The sequence below is a fragment of the Balearica regulorum genome, chromosome 1 (genome assembly GCF_011004875.1).
Source record: "Balearica regulorum gibbericeps isolate bBalReg1 chromosome 1, bBalReg1.pri, whole genome shotgun sequence".
Classification (NCBI taxonomy): domain Eukaryota; kingdom Metazoa; phylum Chordata; class Aves; order Gruiformes; family Gruidae; genus Balearica; species Balearica regulorum.
Genome location: NC_046184.1, coordinates 55,905,972 through 55,932,657, shown reverse-complemented (window position 1 = coordinate 55,932,657; position 26,686 = coordinate 55,905,972). Strand labels below are relative to the sequence as shown.

At 44.8% G+C, this 26,686-nt stretch overlaps 1 protein-coding gene across 2 annotated transcripts; it reads left to right on the top strand.

Annotated features, from left to right (window-relative positions):
* Positions 1-353: 353 nt before the first annotated feature.
* On the top strand, positions 354-23,580 carry TEF (TEF transcription factor, PAR bZIP family member). 2 transcript variants are annotated; one of them, XM_075751492.1, is made up of 5 exons: positions 354-672; positions 11,525-11,851; positions 13,338-13,558; positions 14,216-14,427; positions 16,339-23,580. In XM_075751492.1, exons 1-5 carry the CDS (start codon positions 570-572, stop codon positions 16,358-16,360), a joined length of 885 nt encoding a protein of 294 aa, XP_075607607.1. In that variant the 5' UTR covers positions 354-569; the 3' UTR covers positions 16,361-23,580. The 2 variants fall into 2 exon arrangements, with proteins under 2 accessions (XP_075607607.1, XP_075607598.1); XM_075751483.1 differs by lacking the exon at positions 354-672 and adding an exon at positions 5,344-5,642.
* The last annotated feature ends 3,106 nt before the right edge of the window (positions 23,581-26,686 follow it).

Below are 26,686 nucleotides of genomic sequence, written 5' to 3'. Positions count from 1 at the left end.
TCTCAGCTGAAAAGTTAGCAGGCAGATGCAGACAGCGTGCGTATCTCTATGGAGCAGCCTGCGCAGCTCAGAGCTCCTCAGAGCCTGCCGAAAGCCCTTCAGAGGATCCCTTTGCTGTTCCGTTTGCAGCCGACATGTGTACCCCTGACAGTGTGCGGTTTTTTTCCCCCCCCCCAACACGTATATTTGTTATAACACCTTGGGAAGGAAAAGGGTGCTGCCTTTGCAAAGTTAGATAACTGGCCCAGTTCTTTGCTGCCGGATTGGCTGGGAGAGGCCCTGTAAAACCACGCTGGCCAGCCGCCCGGCCCAGCCCTGCAAGGCTGCAAGCTATTTCCACAATTGGCCACTTCAGAGTGGGAGAGGGGGAGGTGAAGACAGCTGGGCACACTGCATCTCTGCCAGGCTGCTTTCCTTCCTCCTTGTTTTTTCTCAGCCGGAGTAGTTTGGCAAGACTGCTCCGGGTGCCTCTGAACCCTTCTTGCAACGCCCAGGCGAGTGGGGTGTAGTGTTGGCGGCCAGGCACCTGGCCCTCCCTTAGCCGTGCTAGCGCAGTCCTAGGACAGGACATGTCAAGCTGCAACAGCCCCGGGGGCCCTGCTGCCCTGGACTTTCCAGAAGTCCTGAAGTCCCTGCTGGAGTACTCCTTACCCTGGACCAACAGGATGACAGGTAGGATTGAGGGAACATATGCTGGGGTTTCTGTTTTGATTTCTCTTTCCCCTCCTTAAGTTGCAAGCTGAGAAGGGGGTGGAAGATCTTGTTTGCTGCAAGCCCTTCAAGGGTGTGTTTCCCCCAAGTGTTTAAGTCAGAGAGTTCTGGCAACGAGCGTGTTGTGCAGCTAGGAGGAAAAACGGCAGCAATGGATTGGTTACAAAATTAGTGAAGAGTGCTGAGCTCCTGATCCTTTTAATCTCTGTGCTCAGCTACTTCTTGGAAACCCTCAAAGCTTTGGGCACAAATTGCCATGCTCATGTAGGAGTGACATCCAGGATTGCCATCAAGTTGTCCCTTGGTTGATAACCGCTGAGCCTCCAGACGTTGCCTCTTCCCAGATGCAGATTGTCCAGGGAGCTTGGCCCACGTGGGCTGACTCTGCAAACTTTGTGTTTGATGCTGCTGTTGCTTATCACTGGAAAGCTGGGGTAGGGAAGATGGCAAATGTGTTTTCTTTGCAAGAGCACTTCTGTACTCTTAGGCTCTCCTGCTCTCTGTGCAGCATCCTAGAAAACAAACGGAAAGGACTCAGGATGTTATTTAGTCTGAGCTTCTGCTGTGCTCAACACCTCGCTCTTGCTGGACTGGCCACTTTTCTATTGCTGGGCATGCTCTAAGTGTCCATCACACAACTTGGAGACTCACTGGTTTAGGATAGGATGCCACACACCCCTGGCAAGCTGCTTTTTGATTGTTGTGTTTTAATGTTCACTGCTGAGTGCTGGGGAGGTGTGTGGGAACACCTTGGCTCAACAAGCTCATGTCTAGGCACGACTGAGTTAAACTCACAGAAACAAATATGCACTGAGCTCACTCTTCTGTAGGGAGTTGCTACCAGGACACGCAGATGGCTCTGCAGTCTTGAGGGGCAGCGTGATCCAAGAGGTGGGAGCAGAAAAGCCAGATGCACAATGTGGAGAAGGACCCTGCTCTCACTCCAGGGTCAACAGGAGAAAAGGCTGCTGCTGCAGCAGTAAAGCATTCATGGCAGGAAAGGCAGCTGCCTACACCTGCTGGAATACAGTGAGCCCTATAGCACCCACACAGCTCCCAGTGGGAAAGGGGTTAATAAGGCAAGGGGAGCTGCCATACTTACCCCTTCATTTTGCCACATAGCTTGGCTGCTGCCACCTGTGAGCTGGCGCTCTCCTTTGCTGAGACTTTGTCAGTTAACAGGTGCGTTTACACATCACACACTATGAAGCTGTGTGTGTGGACCAGGGCACGTTTTCTGAGCTGACTGATACCCAGGTAGAAGGCAGACTTGGCTGGGAGGAGGCAGTAATGGCCAAGGGAGACTCACGTGGTGCAGAGCCTTGCTGTGGCTAAGCTGAAGCTTGGCTGCCTCTCTGGGATCTCTGGTCTCCACAGCCAAGTGGATTGAATTAATCCAAGGGAGGAGTGCTGGCAAGACCTATCTGGCAAGAGTTGGAATGGGGGGGGTGGAGGGGAGAATCAATGATTCGCAGAGGGAATAATTTAGTCTTAACGCAATGTTGCTTATTTGGCAGCTGAGGGTGCTGTTTTGTGGCAGCTTTCTTCCTCAGCCCAAGGACCACCCTGCCTCTCAGCGTCACCTTCTGTAACCCTTAGAACTGTCCTTATTATGTGCCTCCCTCCCCAGGCCAGTGTTCCCATCACGGCCCTCTTCCCACAGAGCTCAGTTTTCTCCTCCTGGGTCTCCATACCTACGCACCACTTACCTGGATTTGCTGGGTCTCAGGCCTCTGTCTGAAAAGTGTTCTGCTCTTCAGACCTTCCAGTGGGGCTTGCTGTGCATATCCCCCCATACATACTCTGTGCCTAGTGCTGGGCTGGCCCTTGCTTGCCTCCCTGCTGCATCAGAGCTGGGCTGTTCTGCATCATCTGGCCCTCACGAGACTCCCAGCAGTAACAGCCACGGCCACTTCATTCCTCTCCTCACATCTCATTGTCCTGCTCTCCTCCTTCTCAGCTGCAGAGCAAAAGAGAAATTGTAAAAATCCAGGCAGATCCCAGCTTAACCAAGAAGGTACAGCTGATGGTGCAGTGCCCACTTTCTGCTGGCAATGGCTTGTACCCCTAATCCCCAGGGGTGGTGAGAAAAAGCTCTCAGAGCAACCTCCCTCCTTGCTGGCAGGGTAGAGCTGATGCCCAAGCAGGGTGCTGTGAGAGGGAACCCACAGGAATGCTCCCCAGGAACTCCCTTTTGCCTTCAGGCCAAGCAGCTAACACTGTACAGGCTAAACCCTCTCCAAGCAAAGTCACAACCCAATGGTGGTGCAGAACAAACCTTAGCGGGGCGTGAGTGGAAATGTGCTGGAGGAAGAACTTGGTCAATCGAAAGGGAAAAGCCCTGGAGTAAAGGCTGCTGAGTGGGTTTAATAACCTCCATTCACATGGATGTTACCCAGCAAAGCAGCTGCCATTGAGATCTGCAGGGGGGATGCACACAGAGCCTGTTCCTGGAAGGAGCACTGTGCAGCACTGAGACACAGCATCATTCCTCGGGGCCTCCAGCATCAACAATGGAACAAAGCAACCACGAGAGCTGTAACTGAATGGGAAGCCTGCAGCCTGCCCCGCTTTGGCTACATCCCCTTGCTCTGTTCGTAGAAGCTGCCCCTTCCCTGCCTCACTAGGTTGTGTTCTCTACCTACCACCTACTGCTAGCTGTTTCCCAGGCAAAGGCTTCACTGCAAGCCTGCTGCCCCTTGCTGAGCTGTGTGTGCTGCCTCTGTCATGTGTGGTCCGACATCTGTGCTTCATTGTCCTGCGTGAAGTGGCATCTCCCTTTCCATGTGTGTGCTTTTTCCTTCTGCCAGCTGAGCTTGGCAAGGCAGAGGGAGTCTGTGGAGGGCAAGCGGCAGCCCTGGAGCACGTTGGGCAGCAGAGCGTGACCTGTTCTGCCTGCTTCTTGCAGCTGGATTTATCAGCCTTGATAAATGATGCATTAACCCATGCTGTTCCAGCCTGTATTAATAAGATGGCCCTTTCCCAGCTACCCATTGGGCAGCATGTGCACAGGAGTCGTGTCAGGAGTCCCACCCCTGTCCCCTGTGAAGGAGGGAGCAGATTCTGTCTCCCAGCCTACACAAGAGAAGTAGCTGGCAGGTAGGGCCACTCCCTGTCTGTCTGGGTTGGATGGAGATGTCTCCTGGTCCTCATTGCAATAAGGCAACAGGGGAAGGCAACTACCCCGCATGACTTTCAAGCTGTTCCTTTTCCTGGGACGCGTGGGGAGGAACTCGGACCCGATTTTGTGTTACAAAGACCATCAGGGTTTATTAGCAAGAGTCAGAACAAATTGTGCCTTGCCACACAGAAATGAAATGTCTGAGGTTTGTGGAGGGGCAGCTGAACCAAGCAGATGCCCAAGTGTCTACCCGGGAGGAAGAGGTCCCTTTTCTGCTGGCACTTAGAAGGACATCTTTGCCCTGGCGCGCGTGGCTCTGCTGGGTGCGGATGGGGCCATCCCAGGGAGGTTGCGCACCCTTTCCCTGCTCACGGCACTGTGTGGTAGATTTGCTGCGGCTGGCCCTTCTGCGGCAAGAGGCAGCAACTGCTGACGGAAGAAGCCTGTGGCTGTATCGTCTGTCACTTCTGCGAGCTTATTCATTCTGCAGGAGAAGCTCCTCAGTATCCGCCAGCGCTCTTGGGGATGAACTTGGCAACATTTGCTCCCTTTGTATGTTCAGAAGCTTAAATCCCAGCACGGCATCCCTGTTCCTGGAACAGGGGGACTGGTTGGGGAATCACAAGGAATGGCTTGTGATTGTGAAAACTTGGAGAGACCAAGCAGCCCGGCCATGCCAGCAGCCACAGTGAAGTCCTTCTCTCCCTGCTAACGTTATATAGGGCATGCTGCTGTGGCTGCTGCTGGCATGATGTAGGGCAGAGGGAGATTAAATCCAGGTCATGTGGAAAAGGTGATCTCGGGATCCTAAACGAGGATATTTAACGACCGGCTGGACCGCAGCCACCGGCGGCGGTTCGGGAGAGGCGGGCTCCCGCCTTGTCCCCCGATGGCCGACGCTGTTACGCGACCTCCGGGCCCGCCGTCCTCCCGCGTTGCGCCGGATGTCCTGGCGGCCGAGCCCAGCCGGACCGGGGCTGAGGCAGCAGGGAGCAGTCCGCGGCTGAGCTCGTAAGCGCCGCACACCTCGGGCCGCCCACCCGGCCCCCTCAGCCGGTAACGGTCGTCTCAGGCAGCGGCGGACGAGAGCCTCCCGCGCAGGCGCAGAGGCGGCGCGATCCCGTCCCCCCCCCCCCAGGAGGCGAGTGGCGGGCGCGCGCCCCGCGGCAGGCACTGCTGTTCCTCCGCCGCCCACGCGCGCGCTTCTTTCCCCCCGCGCCTTCAGGAGCAGCTGGTGGTGACGCAGCGCCCGGAGGAGGTGGAGGGGCGGAGCACGGCATGCTAATGAGCCGCAGGAGCCTGCCCCTGCACGTGCCCCGGCGGGCGGGGGGCGCGTGCCCACGCTGGCCGCGGAGGGGCGGAGAGGGCGGGGCTTGCCCGCGTGGGACCACCCCCTGAGCGGCGCGGGCCAATCGACGCGGCGGAGAGGGCGGGGCGGGTCGCGACCGCTTCGCTGGGCGAAGCCCCGGTGCTCATGAATACTGAAACACGCGCGAGGCGTCAGCCGGATGCGCATGCGCTATCTGTTCCGTGCTCGTCGTTGCCGACGGGTCCCGGGGAGCTGTCGCAGCCTCGCGCCGGGCGCTGCGGCCGCTGGCGACCGTTGACAGCCCGCCTGCCCGCCAGCTCGCGGGGAGTATGCCCGGCCGCGCCGCGCACCAGGAGGCGGCGGCGGCGGGAGGACCGGAGCCCACTGCAGCCGGGGGGAGCGCGGGGGCCGCCGCGCAGCAGGAGCAGCGGGGCCTGGCGGGCGCCTTCCCGCTGGTGCTGAAGAAGCTGATGGAGAACCCGCCGCGGGAGGCGCGCCTGGGTGAGCGCGGAAGCGCGCGCGGGGACAGCGGGAGCGCGCGGCACCCTCCAGCTTCTACTCTCCCCCCCCCCCCCCCCCCCCCCCCCCCCCCCCCCCCGCCCCGCTACCTCACCCCTCCCCACCATCTTCCCGCCCCGTGCCTCGGAGGGCGGGACCCACCGGGTCACGGTGGGACTGGCGGCGGTGTGCGGGGGGAGGGAAGCACCCGCGGGAGAGGCCGCACGCCTGGGCCTGGCGTCCTCCCCCCCCCCCCCCCCCGGTACGCCCCGCGCCCCTTCCCTCCGCCCCCTCGGCCGGCCGTGCCAAGCGGCGGCAGCACGGGATCTCAGCTCGGCAGGAAGGGCTTGGCCTCACGGGGCGGCCGCCGGGCCCGCTGGCCTGGAGCCGGGCCGGCTCCCCGCCTCAGAGGGGCAGGGCAGCGGTGGCCGCCCCGCGGCCGGGTCTCCCCGGCGAGCCGGTGCGACTGGAAAATTCAGCTGTTGCGATCGTTCCTTCGGGTGTATTTAGGTGTCTGCGCTGGGCAAAATAAAAATGCTTCAGGTGCGAGGGACAGGTAGAAGTCAGGACGTGACGCGCTAGTTTTATTCCCTTAGCTGTCTGAAGCCTCCCCTACCTTTAGACACGTAATTGGTAGCAGCAACGAAAAGGTTTCGAGTCCTCCTTGACCTTAATTGCTGAAAAGTTGTACGATGACATGCATAAACAGCAAATCGCTTCAGATTAGGTTTGGTGATAATCCATGAGGGTATAACTGGACTGCCGGCACATGCAATCCTGTATAGACTGGAGCTGTCTCTCCCCCGCTGATTATGCAGACAGCAGCTGTGTAAATAACAGTGCTTATAGTCTTCATTGCTGATGGCACTTTCTTTATTAACTTTTTTTTTTCCCAACTGGCAGTATTTTTGCCTTTCTGAGTATCAGTTTGATTTTGAGGAAGGCTCAGGTTTATCCGTGCTGCTGTAATGCTCAGTGTACTAGTGTATAATAAAATAAGGCCTTATGTTTAGGAATTTTGAGGTTGAGAATAATTTTTGAAGCATCAGACAATATCCAGGGTCGACCACAGTGCAAGCAAGGTTGGCAAGATAGTTCCCACTGAGGATCCTGGTTAAGATCCATTTATTTTGTATATCTAACATTGCACAATACTGTGTAAATGTATCTATCTTGTGATTCTGGCAAATATTTTTTCTCCTTTTTGTTAAAAAAAGTCAACCTCTGATAAAGGTTTTAGTTATGTTGCTATGGTGCGGGATGCTGCAGTACATAGAGTCTTGAATCTACAACATTATGGGATTTCTTAAGATATTTCTTCACCCAATCATTTTTGAAAGGGATAGTGCCAGCAGGAGCAATTTAAGTTCACATGTGGAAACTATGATGGTAGCTGACTGGGATATGGTGACTTTGTCTTAGGGGTGGTTTTTTTGTCCAGAATCACGTGATCTGGCCTGTGGAGATGTAACACTTTAAAATTCATATGATTTTGAGGTAGTACGTTTTTCTAAAATTAGAACTATTTGATATCCTTTTACTAGATGACCCCATTCCAGCTTGGGAAGGTGTTCACCTTGATTCTCTAAAGCTTGCTAGTGAGTCCGTTGCATCTTGATTATCCCTTTCCATTCACGCTGTGATGAAGTTCAGATTCTTCTCATTCTTAAAATTGCTCCATAAATTCCTGTAGTCCACCTTGTACTGTTTCACTTCACACTTTGTGGAACGTGTTGCTTTCTGTTGATTTTGATCTCTGATGCTTTTCTTGTTTGTGTATTTCCAAGACAAAAGAAAGAATGCCTTCTGTGTTAGCAGGTAGCTACTCCTAATTTTACAAAAGACTTGAGAGTAGAATTGTGACTCAACTGACTTCAGAGGATCCTTGTTTATTTTCTGTTCCTTTACAGTATAGCAACACAGCCAAAATGTTAAATAATTACTAATTTACTTAATTTACTAATTTACTTGGTGTGTTTTCAGCTAGCTTTCTGAGGAAAGACCCTATGCCTTTTGTCTGGAATGCTTGTTAACAAAAATACAATTTTCTGTCTTATTCTGCGAGAAACGGTATCAGCTAGCTTCAGTGTCCATTTATAGTCTCCATGAGCTACCTATGGGTTTTCCAACTGCTGTAGGTAATTTGACTACCCAGTAAGCAAGCAGGCTTTCTAATCCTTCTGAGCAACAGAGGACATCCAGTTCCAAATGAATGCCATCATCTTGAACGCCCTGCCTTATACAAAGTATATCCAACCGGCCTCACTGCAAGCTGATGTCATGTACATTGTAGGAATTAAATAAATAAAATTAATAATATTTGTATTTAAAAAGTCCTGTGGGGTAAGGGAAGAGAGTTAATATGCTGGAGCAGGAGTATAGGTCTATTCTATTAATAATGAGCCGCTGCATGCTCTCCAAAGGATGCCTTAATCACCAGTTGTGTGCTGCTGGAGGAGTGCCTCAACAGACATCACAGTAATGGGCATTGGGAATACAGAGCCCTATAACCTGTCTTGTTCCATTGTCACAAGTGGGACTAAAGATTTTGTGGAGCAATTGGCCTCAGTCTGTATAGTGTTTTTGGTATAATTTGACAATATTTTTTGATGAAAGAGGGGAACTTTGACAAAGAAGTGTTTATGTTGTTTGTGGCTGGGATAGCACTTGACAGTTGTGGCCAAAATGTCTTTTGATGTGGGTTTGGTTTGTTTGTTGGTTTGGGTTTGGTTTTGTGTTTTTGGGTGGGTTTTTTTGAGGAAAAACCAGGATGTGGAATAAAGCTCTTTCGAGGGTGCTGCTTTTGGCTAAAACAGCAGCATTTCCAACAGTTCAAGAACTGGAATGCTCTGCCTAAATTACTTAGCATAAACTAGTAAGCTCTCTGTTAACAGCAGATGTACAGCCTAGTTAATAGGTCACAGTAGCAGAATGAGGGGGCTAAATTGAACATGAGCTATCAGCTGCAGAAGTACAGTCCAGATTTATCAGGGTGACCTTGAATCACTGCAAATGGAGCCTCTTAGAATACGGCAGCTCTGCTGTCAGGTAATACCTGTTTACGCTATAAATATCTTCAGAGAATTAAAGTTTCAGGTCCCTGTGCTGGGGCAGGTGGAAACTTACCCCTCAAGATGCGAGAAGTTAATTAGTGTTTCATTAGATATTGTGCACCCAGCAGGATGTTGTGCAGCAGAAATAAGGATTAAATGAATTGAAAGAAAGCCAATGGGAACGTTAATGCAAAAATAATCATACAACACTTTTATCTTTTTACGTATCACATTTGAAATACATGGGCACCCAATATGCATGTTAACTTCTGCTGGTTTAACTTGCTTCAGATACTGCTGTTAGAAGTGAGGGGAGAGAGAGAGAGAGATGGCGTAGCTAAAGAAAGACAACACTGGAGGCCCAGTGCTTGTCCAGTTGTAGCAAAAGGAAAAAAATTTCAGATGGTCTTATGTGAAGAAAGGATCTAATCTGGTGTGAGCCAGGGACAAAAGCAAGAGGAAGTTGGAGGGACCACGGTCTTTTCAGGTTACTGAAGTACAGCAGGATTATAGTGCACATCTAAAAGGCATTAAAATACCTGAGAAGAGCCACATATCCAGCAGTAGAGTCTTTTTGGCATCTACCTTCTGAAAAATGTTTTTAAGCCTTATGATTAGTCTACTAATCACTTAAGGTTTCTGTTCTCCTCTGTTGGAGATGTTGCAAAACAAAAGCACTGCTGGCTTGTGTTAAAATGGGCATAACTTGTAATGGAATACTATTGTTTTCAAGAGTAAAGAATGATTTTTTTCTTTTTAGTTGACATTTTGACTCAACATTCACAAGTGATCTATCATGTTGATTAAAAAATAAAGTGATTTACAAAGAATTCATTATTGTCGCTTGCATTTGTTTTGGTGATACCTTTACTAGGATGTCATCCACAACCCTCAGTGCAAATCTGGGTTGGGTTGTGCTGGGCACTATGCAAACCCTATGCAAATACACAATCCCTGATTGACAAGTTGAGTGTAAAATGGTGGTTCCAGTTTGGTGGAGTGTGCTTCAGTAGTGAGTGAAATCATCCTTTATGTGTGAAGTAGAGTAGATGCTGTTTCTTTTCTAGCTTCAAGTAGGAGCTGTTCAGAAACATTCAAGCTATTTGGATCATGACTGTTAACCTGCCCATTTGCTTTGGCCAAGTAAAGGGTAGGAAAGTTGTAAAACTCCTTGCAAAAAGGAGTTTATAGCAGGGCTAGGAGTTGGGAGAAGACAGTTCAGAGGCAGCAGCGTGAAGTGGCAAGGAGGAAGGCCAAAAGCTGCAAGGTGATGTTAAGAAAGTTCAGATCCAGGAGCTGTTGGTCTGAATTTAACATGTTCTTTACATACTTCCTCTCAGTCCCAAGTCGGTGGCTGGGGAATATTTTCTCAGCTGTTCAGTTTAAAATTGGTATGTTCTTTTGTATAAAATGCTCAGAGTATGGTAGGGTAAAACGATAATTTACTTTGCATGGCAGTACTGTTCTTTAAGCCATAAAAAGCTCCTTCAGTCTCAGTTCCACACCAGCTAAAGCAACAGCAGAAGAAATGCCAGTTCTATCGGAATAGATTTTATATAAATAGGCTTTTCTGAATTAGAGCAGAGTTTCACCCCCACTCCCACCCCTGATAAAGAAAAATACTCCTTTAGCACATTGTAGCCAGTCTAGAAAACCCTAATGCCAAAGATTTGTGCATTTTGTTGGGCTAACCTATGTAAATACTGGAGAACCAAACTGGTCCAGTGTATGACCCTGGAGTCCTTGCTCCATTGAACTGAATATTTGTCAGCTTCCATTAAAAGACCCAATTTGCAGTTGGTTGAGATACGACTGGTGCCCATTCCTTTTGATGGCAGTGCTGCCTCAATACTGGCAGTGCTAGCACTGCTTCTGCACTGCCTCCTTTAGTACTGGTAGAACTGCATGGCTACGTGGAGAACTGGATCAGGAAAATTATTTGGATTTTTTTTTTTTCTTTTCTGCCAGCTTATTTTTATCTCTTAAATTATGTAATAATTCCATAACTTGAGTTTTCTGCTTGGATTCTGTCCCAGACAATTGTTAAGATTCAGTAGCTATGGGAAACATAGAAACAGCCATTTGTCTGTAATCTCTGCACTGTAGCACAGTAAATGGATAAAATTTCATCAGTCTCTTGTGGCTTGCGGGTGGGGTGTGGGAGTATGCCTTATTAGACATCTCCCCAAAGAGTGCAAATTGTGTGTAGGTACTCTGAGCTATCTATAGTGAACAGCATTTGGAGCTATTGCTTTGTGTGGACATGCTGAGTCATTTCAGAAAGACATACTTTTAAAATACTGAACAAGACATCCGTGTCTCTCACGTCCTGCGGACCTTTTGACTAATTTTCAAATGTAATCTGAAAACCCATATTCCTTTCTTGTTTGTATTTAGATTATTCTTCTGCACCTTCTTTCTTTGTGCATAGAATAAACTACTCTGCCTCCTTGGAGTTTTCTTAATGGCTTCCCATGGAATCCTACTTCTGGACACTCACTTCCACTGTCTTCCAAGATGAGCCTGTGAAAAAACAGGCCATTTTGCAGTGACTTGTTAATACGCTAGATGCTGTATTATATCACACTTTGGTAAGTTATCACAGCAAACAAGGCTGCTCAAATGTCAGCAGTCCAGCCATTGCAGGGAGGTCAGAGCATCCCATACTGAGTTGTGTATGAACGTTGTCTTTCAACATCTGAAAAATCAGATCATGTCGTGAGGCAGAACTATAGTTTACTAAATTTCATTTCATGGGGATTTTGTTAGACTTGTAAACCTTGAGTCTCTCCTGTGTTGCAGCTTGTACAGTGACCTACTTGTATTTTTCAGATAAAGAGAAGGAGAAGATAAAGCTTGAGGAAGATGAGGCAGCAGCTGCCAGCACTATGGCAGTCTCAGCTTCCCTTATGCCACCCATTTGGGACAAAACTATTCCTTATGATGGCGAGTCTTTTCACCTGGAGTACATGGATCTGGATGAGTTCCTGCTGGAGAATGGAATTCCTTCCAGCCCTACTCACCTGGATTTGAACCAGAATCCACTCTTGCCTGTGGCTGAGCTGGAAGGAAAGGAGTCTGCCAGTGCTTCCACTGGTTCTCCTGCATCATCCTCTTCTACTGCAGTTTACCAGCAATCTGAAGCAGCCTCCAGCACAGGTAGATGGAAGAATACGGGGCTCTGAGGGACTTTTGTTGTTCTCATATTAAAAGGTGCTTCTTTAGATCAAAGAGGAGACATGCTAACCTGTCAGTGTAGCTGTGGCAGGTTAAGTGGCACAAATGCGCTCTTGTAGATCCTTAGTCCATGTGTCACTTGGTAAAGATGGTGCCTCTCTCCTTCTTCCCCTCTCCCCCTCCTGGAAAAATGAGTGAGTGTCTCTCAGTGTGCAGTCTGTTTCTCTTGAAATTAGAAGAGCTGAAACACCAACATAAAATATTTGCTTTCTTGGTATCTCATCTAGTGAGAAGTTGGACATGTTGAGAAAATAGTTTCTCAGGTTAGTTTACAACAGATTTGATAGTTTGTGACAAGTAATTTGTGCTACCTCGGTGGCTTGGTCTGCTTGGGTGAACTTATGTTAACTTAATGTACCTCAAATAACAATGCTTAATAGAAAAACAATGAAACAATTTTTTCATGCTAGCCCATGAAATGTGAGAACAGACACTTGGAAAAGGTGTGTTAATGATGCAGTTTGATGTCCTACGGTGCTTTGAAGTGGGAATGGAGGAACAAAGAACCAAACCTGTACTTAAATAGTACTAGGAAAATTGTACTCTTCATTTGTAGTATGGAGATCTTCTCTATTAAAGAATTTAGCAGCTCACTTTGCCCTAGATTTGGAGTTTAAACGTGGTGGCCACTAAGCTTTCACAGAACTATTTTATGAGCAGACTTTACAGAAAGAATTTTGCTCAGGGCCTCTTCTGTGAATCTGCGGGAGAAAAGCAAAATGTGGAACTCCTTCAATAAGGCAGAGGGTGTGGCTTTTTTCTGGGTGGTATATGAAAAAACTTTTTCATTGATCTCTGCTTCAAATTGCACTGACATTTGTGATTCATGTGTATGAAGTTTGTAAACAATAGATAAATATGACAAAGTTCATATGCACGCTATCAGTGTCAGACAGTCTGTTGGGACATTTGTTTCCGTGTGGCGAAGTAGTAGAATACTGTTGCATTTGTAACAAACCCCCCTTTATTTAGTCCTTTGTTTGGAAATATGATTGTCTGACCTTTGAAGGTCCCAGGGACCTGGGTCTTTGGGCGGTCTTGTTTCTGTGAGGCTTTCTGTTGTACAAAACTCAGGCTGATACAAGTTTCTTGCTTCTTATTGCTGTGGAAGGCGCTTCTTAAGTGCACAAAGCATGTAGTTTTTGCCAAGGATTAACTCTTGTCCTGCATCTATCTACTTAGGTTTGTTAGCCTGGCGTATGTTCCTAGAGTTTGTATAGCAAACTGGTCTGTGCAGCGTCTCTCTGTACCAGCAGCTGTACAGCACCAAGCACGCCTTAGGGAAATACCAAATAACACTATTAAATACTGCCTACAGTAGGGCAATAAATAGAGATACCCAAGTTGGCTTCCTAGTTAATTCTCTTCATCCTGCTGAATGTATTGTAACTTTTCCTGTTGTTGCCAGAGTCCCCACCACAAAATGAGAGAAATACTCCCAGCCCCATTGATCCTGACTGCGTAGAAGTTGAGGTGAATTTTAACCCTGACCCTGCTGATTTAGTGCTGTCCAGCGTGCCTGGTGGTGAGCTCTTCAATCCTCGCAAACACAAGTTTACCGAAGAGGACCTGAAACCACAACCAATGATTAAAAAAGCCAAGAAGGTTTTTGTCCCAGATGAGCAAAAGGTAACAGATTCATTGCTGCAAACTTCTCTAGACCTTGATCAAAGTTTCTGACTCTTTGTCCAAACATTTTGACCTATAAAGCTAATGTGCCATACCTACGTGATTGGACAGAAGCACCGCCAAGAATAGAACTGGCAACTCAACTGCTGTTCTTGCTGCTTTGCTATCATGACATAATTATTAGGCAGGAGCAACTTACCATGCTATACACAGAAATTCAGAGTAGAACAACTATCAAGTCGCATCCTCATCAACTGCACTTCTGAAGGCCATTGTATATATTTGCCCAGCATTATGTCTAATCTGGCTTTAAGCTGCCCAGGCAACAGAACAGATTGTTTTCTGTGGAAGTTCATTCCTGAATTGAAACTAAGTAAAGGGAGCATTTCAGTTGGACAGCTTCTTAGTAGCCGAGTCTCTTAATCTCCCTAGTTCTAGTAGCGCACTTGGTTTATTCTAAAACAAGACTCATGTAAGGATGAAATCTTACAGTACTGTGTTGCCTGCATTTTGGTGTCGGAGCTCTGCAAACCAATGAAGGAGATTCCTCAATATGCTCAGTCAGTGTGAATGTCAGTATACAACGAAGAGGTGTCTATTTGATGTAGTTGTCAGGTTGGCATCTTTTTTTTTTTTTTCTTCCCTTTTTTGCTATAGGATGAAAAATATTGGACAAGGCGAAAGAAGAACAATGTGGCAGCAAAGCGTTCCCGTGATGCTCGGCGATTAAAGGAAAATCAGATCACAATTCGGGCAGCCTTTCTTGAGAAAGAAAATACAGCCCTGAGGACGGAGGTTGCAGAGCTGCGCAAGGAAGTGGGACGATGCAAGAACATTGTTTCTAAATACGAGACCAGATACGGACCCTTGTAAGCACACCCCTTTTCCTTGTTAGGGCTCCTTGTTTTAGCCTCTTAGACTTCTCCGCCTTCTGTAGAGACTCCCAGAAATAAAGTTTGTGGAGGCTTTGCCATTTTGCGTCTACACAAAAAACCCCCACCCAAACCCTGTTTCTATTGGCAAAACTTGTTCAGGCCCTTTCCTGATCATTGTGTTGCCCAAAATCTTAGTGTCCATATTTACAACTTTGTTTTTAACACTGATATAGCATTTTCTGATATCATACTATATAACACATTCACCTGTATGGAGGAATAGATGTGGATCCCTCCTGACTGGACAGGGCTTTTGCTATCTGTTCTAAGCTCCATTTTAAGTGGAGAAAGAGCCTAGGAGACTCTCCTTGCTTTTTTCTTTTTTTTTCTTTTTAAACTCCTGCTCTTTTCTCCCTTTCCACCCCCACCCTGCCCCTCCCAGTCAAATTGTAAAACATAATTTTAAGATATAAGTAGATGTTGCTGGGCAACATCATGAAATTATTTCCTCTCCCATTCAGAGGCATTAGAAAGTACCTGTTGTATTAGTACTCTGTTCCTGTTGAAGAGGAATAGGGGAACCTTTAGGACAGGAAGACAGGAAAATATTCAATCACTTGTAAAAACTGATGTATCTTGAGGTTAATGCACAAGTGTTGTGCAGACCAGAGTCAGTGCAGTGTTGATTAAAATACTGCTCAAATGTCTTGGTAGATTGTAATCCTGGATAACTTTCAGAAACTAAGGAGAGAGAACAGTGGGGGATCTCTCGCTTTACAAACACAGACAAAACAATTTGCTGTGGGTTTTGGCTGTATTTCTGCCACCACCCCTCCTTTTTTTTTTCCTTGGGGGAACTTCCCTCTAGAACTGCTGATAAAGCAGCATGTTACATTTAACTGAGAAGTAAGGGAGATTTAGCAAAAGAGGTCTGGCTCGTTAGGCCGAACCTTGAGTCCTGTCTGTTAAGGAATTGCCAGTACCTTATGCTTTGGAAGAAGGTGGGTTTTTTAAGAAGCAAACAAGCCACTGTTACTTTACTGCACCTTACCTGTTGTACAAGAGCTTGAGAGAGAGTTTTTGTCCTTTGCCTCGTGAACGCTCTATGGAACAAGCCACACCCACTCTAAACACGAACAGTTTACCTCACTATCTCCTGTGTAGCAGCATATCTGGTCTCTCCAAGCCTGCTGGTTCTCTCTCCAGCGTGTTTCCTGTTACAAAATTAGCACACAAGACTTGCCCTCTTGGAAGTAATCCATTCTCAGCACCAAGCACTGCTTCAACAGTATGTGGTGTTAAAAGAAAAAATACATTGTGTGTGATGTTGGGACCTTCTACACGACCTACAACTGCAAGACCCAGACGCTTTAACAGAAGTATATGTCTAGAAGTCCTCTTAACAAAAGAAGCTGTCGTAGGATAGTGGCTGTGTCAGAACTCTTAGACTACACTTCCTGGGCTAATATTTATATTAGGGAGTAAATGTGGGATAGAAGATGTTTAGGCTAGTTTCCAGTTCCCCTATTGAAATCTGAAAAGTATATGGAAAAAGCATTGGGGTTTCTTGTCTATACTAAAGACTTCTTGGCTAGCTTGTCTTTTAAACGTAATGTGGAAATTGGTATGAGTTTAGACCAATTGTGTGTTGACTTCTTAAGGAAGCGGAGAAGCAGGCTAATCCAGAATGCTCAAAGTAAATGTATGCTTTGAACTATCTCCCCCTCTGTTATGCTCTCGACTAGAGTGGCTCTTGATGCAGTGTTGGTCTAATTTCTTTCAAACATACTGAGAATTGTCACCCTTTCAGCAGGGGTTTTTCTTTCACAGGGTGGTGTGTGGTGGTGATGGTGGGAAGTATGTTATAAATAAATTGTCACACTTAACACTTTGCTTTGTTTAAAGTGACTTATCTGATTCCGAGTGATGCAACTTTAAAGACTTTTAAAAACAAAGAAACTAAAAAGCACACATGAATCGCCAGTCTTCAGAGTGAGCAGTGAAATCTATGAGGTGTCCCAACACAAACAACTGACGATGACCCTGCCTGCCTGCTTGCCTGCAAGTACCCCATCTGAACTACCCAGGGCTGGGCATGATGAAAAGTGCAAAGTCTCCTTAATTCTGTATATGGCTTTCTTATCTGTCTTTCTCACTGTAATTATGAACTACTATAAGCTTACTTATTGGGGGTTTGTCAAGACACTCAAAGTTCATGTCTCAAAGTCTGTTGACGGCCTGTGTGAATAGTGACTCTTTGCTTTGGCACTTGAATGGAAGAAAATAGGGAATTTTAAATGAAAGTGTCTGTATATATTAAGAACTGCTATATTTTAAGACTCTTTTCCCTGCAGTAGAATGAATTTTATTTAATGCTGCACCTCACTTCTGGTACAGTGTAGCATCTTGTGGAGTACTATGAGTGCAGAATTAAAGACACCAGGAAGACAGCAGTCTGTGATGTGTGAGACTTCCAGTGCAGAGAAGTACAGCAGATGTATTGAAACAATCCAGAAAGCACCACAGTGTGCCATGCAAGAGTAGTAATAAGCCTCTATCAAATGACCCATGTAATAGTAAAACACTTCAGTTGCTTTCCTGCTACACTGCTGTAACCTGCCTTTTTCCTTTGTTTCTTTTATGAGGCTTGCTTTCCTTTATGGTATCTTGCTGAAACAAGATCTATTCTTCTGTTAACGATTTAGCAATCACAGAAAAGGTGCTAGTCTGAGCTGCTGATCCACATGTCTGTTGGCAGTCTGAAATTACCAAATGAGTATTAGCTCCAGCAAAATGACGACCATTAGCTGCCATATTACAATTTTCTGTCTCTTGACTATATGAGAACTGCAGTGGCAAAAGAGTACTTTGTTCATCTGTTTTACAAAACTGAAACAACCAGTGATTTCCCACAGTTACAAGGAGCAGCTTGAGTATCAAGACCCTTGTGCTGGTGTGGGAGAGTAGATGAAAGCTTGGACAGATTGTGGGGATGTTTATTGTGTGTAGAAGATGGAGGAAGTAGGTGGAAGTTCCCTTGTAAGACTTTCATCAGAATAACAAGAATCTACTCTTATATTAAGGAAGCTTAAGAGCTAAATTTGTGTGGGAAGAGAGTACTTAATTTCTGGGAAAGTAGTACAGCCAAAATGGAGTTTGTAAGACAGGAGTGTATTCATGTGTGGAGATTGATAAACAGCATACACCTCAAGAAAAATAACCTTGAAAGCTTTCAGAAGCACAAGTGCCGAAATTATGCGGCACAACTAGTTACCAGCAAAGCTCAACACTATCGTGTTCAACAAGTATTTTGACTTTGCATTTACCTAGGAGATTCCACCCCTAATTTCAGAGCAGAAAGGCAAAGAGAAAAAAGGTGCAAATAAGCAGATAATGTTGTAAACTTTATTTAAAAAATAATAAAAATATCAAACCCCAGAATTCATAACCAGTTTTTTTAAGGCATAGTCTTTTAAAAAGCATATACATTAAATGCAGTTATTGACCTATTATTTTAATGGACCATGTTCTGAAGTCAAGAAAGTGCTTTTAACTTTTTTGCTGGTTACAAAGCATAGTTATGAGTATATTATTGTAATTTGGAATTCTAAAGCTCTGAGATAATCTTGGGGTATTCTTTTCAAATAGATGAATAGCATAGTTCCATGTTGCTGAAATGTCAGCATATATCTCTATCTGTATCAAGTATTGCTGATTTGGACTGATATTTTTGGTATGTACTGGGTTTTGTCATCATTTTATTTTGGTGACAAAGGCCAAACCATTACTTAAAAAAAAAAACAAACCCAAACAAAAAAAAAAACCCCGAAACAACCAACCCTGACAGCATGTAAATGTAGCAACTCTTTTTGCATTTATCATTTCTATATTTTCAGTTAGTTTCTTGAAAGTCATGTTTCCTGTTGAAATCACAAAGCTAGAGGGATGTAGTAACTGGGCAAGGAGTTGTTAGTCCTTTATTTGGTCTTACTGCTTTAGGGATATCTTTTAAATACTTACATATTATATAGAGGATTTGGTTTTGCAGTATGTCATGCTATCTTAACAGCAAAATAGTCAGTGACATTAGTATGTGCAATTCTATTAGTTTTTTCTATTGTATTAAAAGCTTACACAATTTGAAACTAACAGTGAATGTTCATTAGATCTTTCTTTCAGAGAAGACTGTTAGCAAACTCTTGTGCTTCCCTGTAGGACAGTGCAAATTTGCACATTCTGTGATTCATCTGTCTATGGGTTGCAAAACTGGAAAATTGCTCTTTAGGTTGAGTGTGGCTTAACTTTTGTAGTTGGAGATTTTATTACTTTTTTTGTTAAGAAGCAAAATCTTTAAAGATAGATGAGAAGGTAGTCACTATTTAAAGGAGCGTAGGTATTGCCAGACAAAAAATTATGTGCAATGCTGAAATCCTTTCTCAGTTTTTGCAGTCTCAGGAAGTTTACTGCTTCAGAGCTCTCTGTGCTCCTCTCAGAACAATTAACTATATAATCTTGTTTCTTTGACTAGGATGACAGTCCTATCTCTAGATAACTTGGGTACGTTTTCAGAGTGGTCATAAGAAGACCAATATTCTTTTAGCTCAATTTGAACGTTAAAAATTGACACTGTTATGAAGTTCTGTAGCCTTGGAACATGCTCTGTAGAGGACATAAGTGTGCCTGATGCCAGTGTACCCCATTCCAGCCATAAAGGGACCATCTCCAAGGGGAGAGAATAAAGGGAGTGCCCCTTTCAGCATCACTGCAGGGATTGCCATTAAAGGGAGCAGGTTTTGACACAGCTGTACATTCATTAAGAAGTGGGTTGACACCAAATGGTCATTTCACAGTACTAACTTTGAAAATATATAAACTGTTGATGAGATTTGTGGACAATGAGTGTTGTCTTATTCTACAAAAGAAACAGACTATGAATAAATGATGCGCAACATTGAATACAGTATTGCTTTTGTACATGGTCTTCTAATCTACACATAGTTATATCTCCTTATAATAATGCGGGTTTGTATTTAAAAATTACCTAGAAGCTTAATCTTTCACCTGTTGCCAAGATCTGCTCCCACTGAAGCCAGTAACAAAGATCTCATTAATTCCCACAGGAAAAAGTCTTTACTCTCCCACATGGTTATTGTATAGTTTTAGCAAGCACTGGAGTCATGGGTGTCTTTGCTTTATTCTGGAGCATTCTGTACTGGGATCGATTGGATGTGTCTGAGATTGCAGGTGTAGTGTTGGTAAACTGGTCCTATCACTTCTTCATTTACACAGTTAGTGATAGTTTTGATATTCAGATAAGCTGAATTCTGCTCCCCCACCCCCCGCATGGAGAGGGTGAAAACATAGTGTACCAGAAATTTGTGCTGGGAGAAGAAATGTGTTGTGCTTTTTTTTTTTTTTTTTTTAAAGAAAAAAAGTTAAATGTGGCTTTTTGCAGTTGTTCTAGTAACATTTTATGTCTTTTCTGACAATTCTTCATTTCCCTGCTGTGCTGTTGAAAAGCCCAAGGTGTTCTAGCTGTAGAAATGACTTTCAGCATTATCTGCAGGACTGCTACTAATTGTACAAAATTCATTTCAAGTTGGGAGGTGCAGTGGAAGGCCAGCAGCTTTGGGAATACTGTAATAAAACCACTTGTGTGAAAAAATATTTTTGTGTAGACAGCAGAAATAATGGACTTGCACAGAAGAGAATATTGCTGCTTCAGCCTTGTAAGCCTCCTCAGCATAACAGGGCTTTGTTCCTTGTGATCAGATGCCTTCATTTTTAGTGAGAGTGGAGGTATCTCGGACCTTTGTAAAATCCAGATAGGCTTTTGTTCATCCTTACGGTTTTAGCTGCTCAGCGCGAGATGAAAAATGCAAATTTGTCTTAATGCATAAATCTCATATTTTTGGCAACCTACATCTAAATCCATAAACAGCAAAATCATTTGTTAATGCTAGTGTTTTGCCTTTGGCAGCACTGCAAGACACTGGTTGGCTTTCTAGATGTTCAGATAATTAATCTGTATATCTGCCATAGTAACATGGTAAAGATCGATAAACACACAGTGAAAGACTGGGGAAAAAGGTAGAAAGAATAGGCACAACTAAACTTCTGTGGCGGTGCTAACATAACGCTAATTGAGAAATTACAATGATTTAATTTTTAATTTCATGATTTAATTCATGATGTCACACAATGTAATTTTTTAGTTTGATAGTATGCTATCCCCTAGTGAATCACTATTGGAATCCAAACTTCTTAAAGTTCAAACAGCTACAGGGGAAAAGGAATCCTTTGAGGAAGATAAACATATAGACAGACATAGATACCTGGCAAGGAGAGTAAAGAATGAAAGCAGGAAGAGAAGAGTATTGCACGAGTCTGACCTGAGTGAGATTGGTAAAACTGAAGCCTCACTGTTTACAATTTTAGGCCAATTTGGATCCCCTCAGTTTAGCATCATACAGAAGATACGTACTTGTTGATGTTTTGGGAATCTCCTTTTTCTGATCTCATTTCCACAGTCCAGAAGAAAGTGAAAGGAATACACAGGTAGGGAGGAGAGTTACTGCGGAAAGGCATGAAAAAATAGCTGTTGCTTTAAGTGTGCTGTTGCACTGGGACTTGACCTGCCGATGTGAACTGATAGTGTTGTGTCATGAGGAAATTACTATCTGAGGCCCCAATATTTTAAGGCCTCAATTCTGCTGTCATTTCTGTGTGGGATGAGCCCTGTATCTGTAGAGAACCATGTGGACTTCACAGGATCTGTTCTTGAATGCGAAACTCTGCCCAGGCAGTCAGCTGCAGAATTGTGTCCTTAACACACCATCAGTTGTAGTTATAAGGCTGTTGATATTAAGTGTAATTTGGGTGCCTGTTACATAGTCAAAACCCTTGTTACTTCATTTTCCCAACTAAGGCATGAGCAGAAGCCCTTCGCTGTACATCTGAAAAAAAAAAAAAAAAAAGTACTTTGCATACGTCTAGTAAATTAAGGCATGTGATTTTGGTCTGTGGGTCTCAACAAATTTTGCTCGTCTACCTGCCTGAATGTTTTCTTAGATCTGCAGCTATGTCTCAGTGAGAAGGTATGGTGGGATTTGTTTTCCTGAGGGGGCACGATAGCAGCTCTCATCTGTCATGCTGCGGGTGACTGCTTGCTACTGGCCAGGATCGTGGATGAATGCATCCTCTGCACTTTTATGTGAAGTTGTCTGAAATATGGTGATTAACATGAATTATTGGAATACTGTATTTTGTATAACTTAGAACATGTAAATACACTTTTAAAACTAATCTGTTCTATGAAATAATAAATAAGTGCTTCCATTGTAATATCTGAATATTGTTAATGCTTCATGTAGCTTGATTTGGGATTATTTTTTTCCTAGAGAACTACAGAATCAAAACAAAGATTGATGTTGTGGAATTCTAGTCTAGTTGTGATGCTTTCTATCAACAAACAATGTTTTAAAAATAATAATGAGCTATTTAAGCAGAGAAACTGAGAATTTGAGGGAATTGATTCTCTTCCAGTCTTTCTTTAACGCTAGTCACTGATGACATTCATAACTGTACTCTTCCCATCCCATTAGCTGGACAGTCAATTTGTGGTTTGTGAGTAACATTTGGAAAGTGGCAATATTAAGTTATTTGTAAAGCTTAGTGATTGAAGAAACCTAAAGTTTTTTTGGGTTTCGTTTGTTTTGGGTTTTTTTAACTATTCTCTCTTTTGGCTCAAACAGATCTGTCTCCACCCTTCAGCCAGACTGCAGCAAGTTGCAATGAAACAGTGAGTGACTGTTACTGAAGCTCATTTGTAACCTAGATAGTTTACATCTTTATTAGTTCTATTATGTACATAGATGATGCAGGTATCTTGTTGTGGTGTGGAGAGAAAGTGATTAATGACTTGAGGTTTTGCTGAGTACATGTTCACTGGATGCTGCACAGCTGGAACTTTCATCAGCTTTCATGACCTTTTCTATCTCGTGTTAAAAGAAAAACAAACCCAACAAACCAGTGGAGTGAGAATCATGAGCAGTCTGCTAGGAAATATGAACTCTTGGGTTTTGAGGAGGAGGTGAGATTGATCCATCAGCCTTCATCTAAAGCGACTGGCTTGTGATGACACTTTCTCCAGCCATAATATAACTTCTTTGTCTTTAATGCTGTACCAGAGCAGTCTCCTCTCGTAACAGCTGCATCTGCAGTGTTCCATAAATGACAAAGCCACAACATCTTTTTGTAGTGGGCAGAGATGGTGGCATCTCTTTTTCCCCTTTTTTTAACTCCCCTCTCAGTGTTTCTAGGCTGTAAAATAGCTATGAAACAGCTAAGCATATGTGCAAGTTATTCAGAGAACTGTTCCTGCAAAGCTGTTTCAGAGACATACAGTTTTAAACTAAATAGCTCGAGGGAACTCCTATCTGCTATATTTGGCCTGAAATTCTGTTGCCTCTTGGATAAAAGTATTTTTTTGGCTTCAGATGTGACACTGATCTGTCTCATTCAGTGAGATGGATTATAAATCTGCACAGTATTTATATAAGATAAAAATCTGATCTTAGTTCTACTGTGTATTAAGTTGTTTAATCTCTTGGATATCTAATCCTTGAGGATGTCTGTATAATTCCTGTAAATGTAACTGCTTTTTGAAGCAGTCCATCAAGTGCATTTGAGATCATCCTGACTGAAAGATTCTATAGAAATGAAAGAGATGATAAAGATTGTAGAGTGGCTTGGTAAAACTGTATTGCCATAAATGGTTTTTAATTTATATCTGAATCTCTTTCCCAAACTGCTTATTTTGTACATAAACCTACATGCTCTTGGCAGCTGATGGATAAAAATAAAGGTGCTTAAACAGCAATCTAATGAGGAAAGGGCATTTCACTGTTGCAGAGGTGGTATTATTTTATATTTCCATTTATTACACTTTTTTAAATGTATAAACCACAGATTTGAATTCTCAAAGTCTTCAGCGTGGATTTTGTGAGTAGTTTAAATCCTCTCACCTCTCTGCTCGTAACTGGTTTTTAAGAAAAAGAAAAGCTTTTGTTTAAAATGTAAAATTTTGACTGTATTAAATTCTGTTAGTACCCTTCCTTTTTAAGAAATAAAATGTATATTCCACTATGCTGAGATCTAGTAATTTTGTTCTCTAGATAGCCTACCGTGTGCTGTACACCTCAACTGCCAGCGTTACATCTGCAATTTGTATTGAAGTTGGTAGACGCTAAAGCAGTTGATCACCTTTTAGCATTAGGTTCTTGCTGTGCATTTCGCGTGTATTAACTGTTAGGTGTGCTGGTAACAGGTACACAATTCCCCACTTTTATTTTCTGGATTAATTGATTTCAAAAACTTTGCAAGGTTTTGCATTTGTCCTGTAGTGACTCTAGGTTGAGCTCTTTCAGGTCAGGGGAAGAAATCCTGAAAACTAGTAGTCAGCTGCAAACACTCGGACCTTTGTCTGTTACTTTGGGGCTGACAACAACCACAAAATAATCAGAATTTAGTTTTCTTTCTTTCATGGGAAGAAGCAGAGTCTAGAGTAAATAAGTTTTGACCACGAGGACAGCTTTCTCCATTCTTTTTTTTCTTTTTGACCTAAACCTTGATTGCTCTCAAGGAAAATGAGATCACTGGTATTTTAGTTAATCTGGAATAATTCAGCGTATCTGGAAACTGCAGTAAGGTAGGGTTTGTTGGTTCTTTGCTTTTGTAAAAGGTAACTTGTATGATTAGTGATAGGGGGTGGTAGGGCAGAAATCACATTCTAAACAGGAAGAAAGGGGGAAGACAGGATTTCTGATCCAACTCTGCAGGGCGTTCATCTATACAGACGCTCGATGACTGTTTCCTGACATCTGAGAAGGGGTATCTAGTCCAGGCATTAGAAGGTCTATGAAGACTGAGTTGGCATCTCATGTGGTCGTTCAGCATTTTGAAACGTATGTATGAAGATGACTATCTGCAACCTACCATAGAGGATTAGGAAATGAATTCACGTGGTTTTGCATGAAGGAAGATACTGTGTCGATTAGTTGTTTTTCTCTGGCTATCTTCCAGAGCCATGGTGTGATTATTGAACTAAGTAATTTGTGTAAAAAAGCTAACACTCAGCCTGCTTAAAGGGAGGGGCCTGACCTGTACCATGTGCTGAAGGCCAAGGACTTGACATGGCCAAAGCAAGGAATTGCAGTAGCAACTGAGCGGATGCAAGGATGTGCTGGATGTATCCTGGTGTTAAATGCAGCCTTAACGTAGAACCAGTGGATGATATTTGGTATCTTTTCCTTGTTGTGATGGCAGCTGGCAGCAGCAGGGATGTTTATTACACAGTGCTTTCTTTATGTTCTCTTGGGTGGGTGGGGAGTGAGTTTATACACGTGCTAACTCTGCTTGTTATATTACTAGTTCCCTTCAGGAAAGTCTCCTATTTGCAGCCATTAGTGATCTGAAAGATGGCAATGGAAAAAATGGCAACCTCTTGCTCAGCCTCCTTCCTGTTGTGTGTTGGGGGGGGATCTGCTGACCTCAGGACTTCAAATGTATTTGTACTTGTTTTTTCTACTCCTGGCTACACCAGATCCGTAAAGGAGTGGGGAAATGATCTGGCTCCTGTTTGGTTTATAGTGCTTTTTAGTGGCAACTGGAGTGCCTTGGTTGAGAAATGTGCAAGAGCTGCATCCACCGAGCTCTTCTGGGCTTTTGCTTGCTGTTGGTTGTGGTGGTTAGCTAGACACAGCCATTGAGAAAATATTTTAAGTTTCTTATGTGGCCTCCAAGTGATACAATTCTCTTAGAGCTGGGAAGACTGTTGGGCTTTGAGAGGCTAAATCTGTGGGGTGACCAGGTTGCAAAAGTGGTTTCAACTTCCATTTGTCCCTGAATTCCCCTTCAGGGATCCCATGGCACCGTAGCCCTGTGTGACTGTTCAAGCGAGAAGGAATGGAAGTGACTGAAGAGCAGGCTGACACCTCTGCTGATGTGCAAAGCTGGGAGGCAGCCTACTGTGTGCCTGGGCAAGGAGCAAGACCTGCAACAGAGTGGGAGTCCCAGCTCATGAATGCAGGTGAAACTACTGGAGACCCTGTGTATATACCAGAGCCAGCACAGCCTCTGCCTGCGGTATGATGCTGGAGCCCCTCTCCTGCCCTGGAAGGGGGGGCACACAGAGGGGCTAGAGATGCAGTTGTGCAGAGGCCTCGGAGTAAGAAGCTGTCTTCTGACCTGCCCCAGATGTCCAGCCTGTGATGCTGGGAGGAGAGGTGGGAAGGGAGATCAATGCTGCACATGAGACCTGAGCAGGCTTCTGAGAAGTGAGAAGGCAGTGGAAGGAAACTAGGAGCAAACTGACCATGAGGGAGTTCAAACCAGAAGTTGGCAGTTTAGGTAATTGCAAAAGGGCAACATGGGACCAGCCTTCCTCCCCTCTGGAAAGGGGAAGAGGCAGAAGAGACTGGGTTGGAAGGTAGCTAGGTGGAGTAGAAAGGGAAGGTGCTGGCAGTATTCCAGACATGGCAAGAGGTGAGTTCAAGTACCTTTTCCCTCTTGTGCTTGATCACAAGTTTATAGTCAAAACTGATTCTTGAATGCTTTAATCCTGAAATTTGCTTCCAGCTTGTGAAAGCAGGCTCACCACCCCAGCCCTGTTTGAGCCCCGAGACAGCAAGCCTTTGAGCCAGATCTGTGTGCATCTTACATGGTGGCAGTGTGGCAGCAATAGGCCATGCACCCGCACTGCCCCGCTGCAGACTGTGCTGCACTCACACCCCATGCCGCAGTGCTTCGCAACCCGCTCATGCTTGAGAACGTTGCTGGTGGTTGCCAAAAAGCAGCTGCTTCAGGCAGCTTCAGTCTTTGTCATCAGTCAGTCAATGCATTCATTTTAACCTGCTGGCTGCTTGTTTGCTCCTAAGGCTTGATATGCTATCTATAAACGTAAAATACATAATGTGAGGAGAAGTAGTGCCTTCATGTTTTCCTAGATTCATGTACTTCCTCAATCCAGCAAGTAATGGGTGCTCGTGTCCTGCTCCTGCTTGGGATGTTGCTGCAGCCCAGGAAAAGGCGCCGTTTTCAAATCCTTCTCATCCTGATGGTAAGACTGGCTTCATAAAGCTACAAGACTGCAGGCCTACTGCGGGACATGAGGTTTGGAGACTTGCTGCACATCCCTTCTTGGCAACTAGGAGCTGTCACGTATGCCCACGGCCTCTTGCAGCACAAGCTCCAT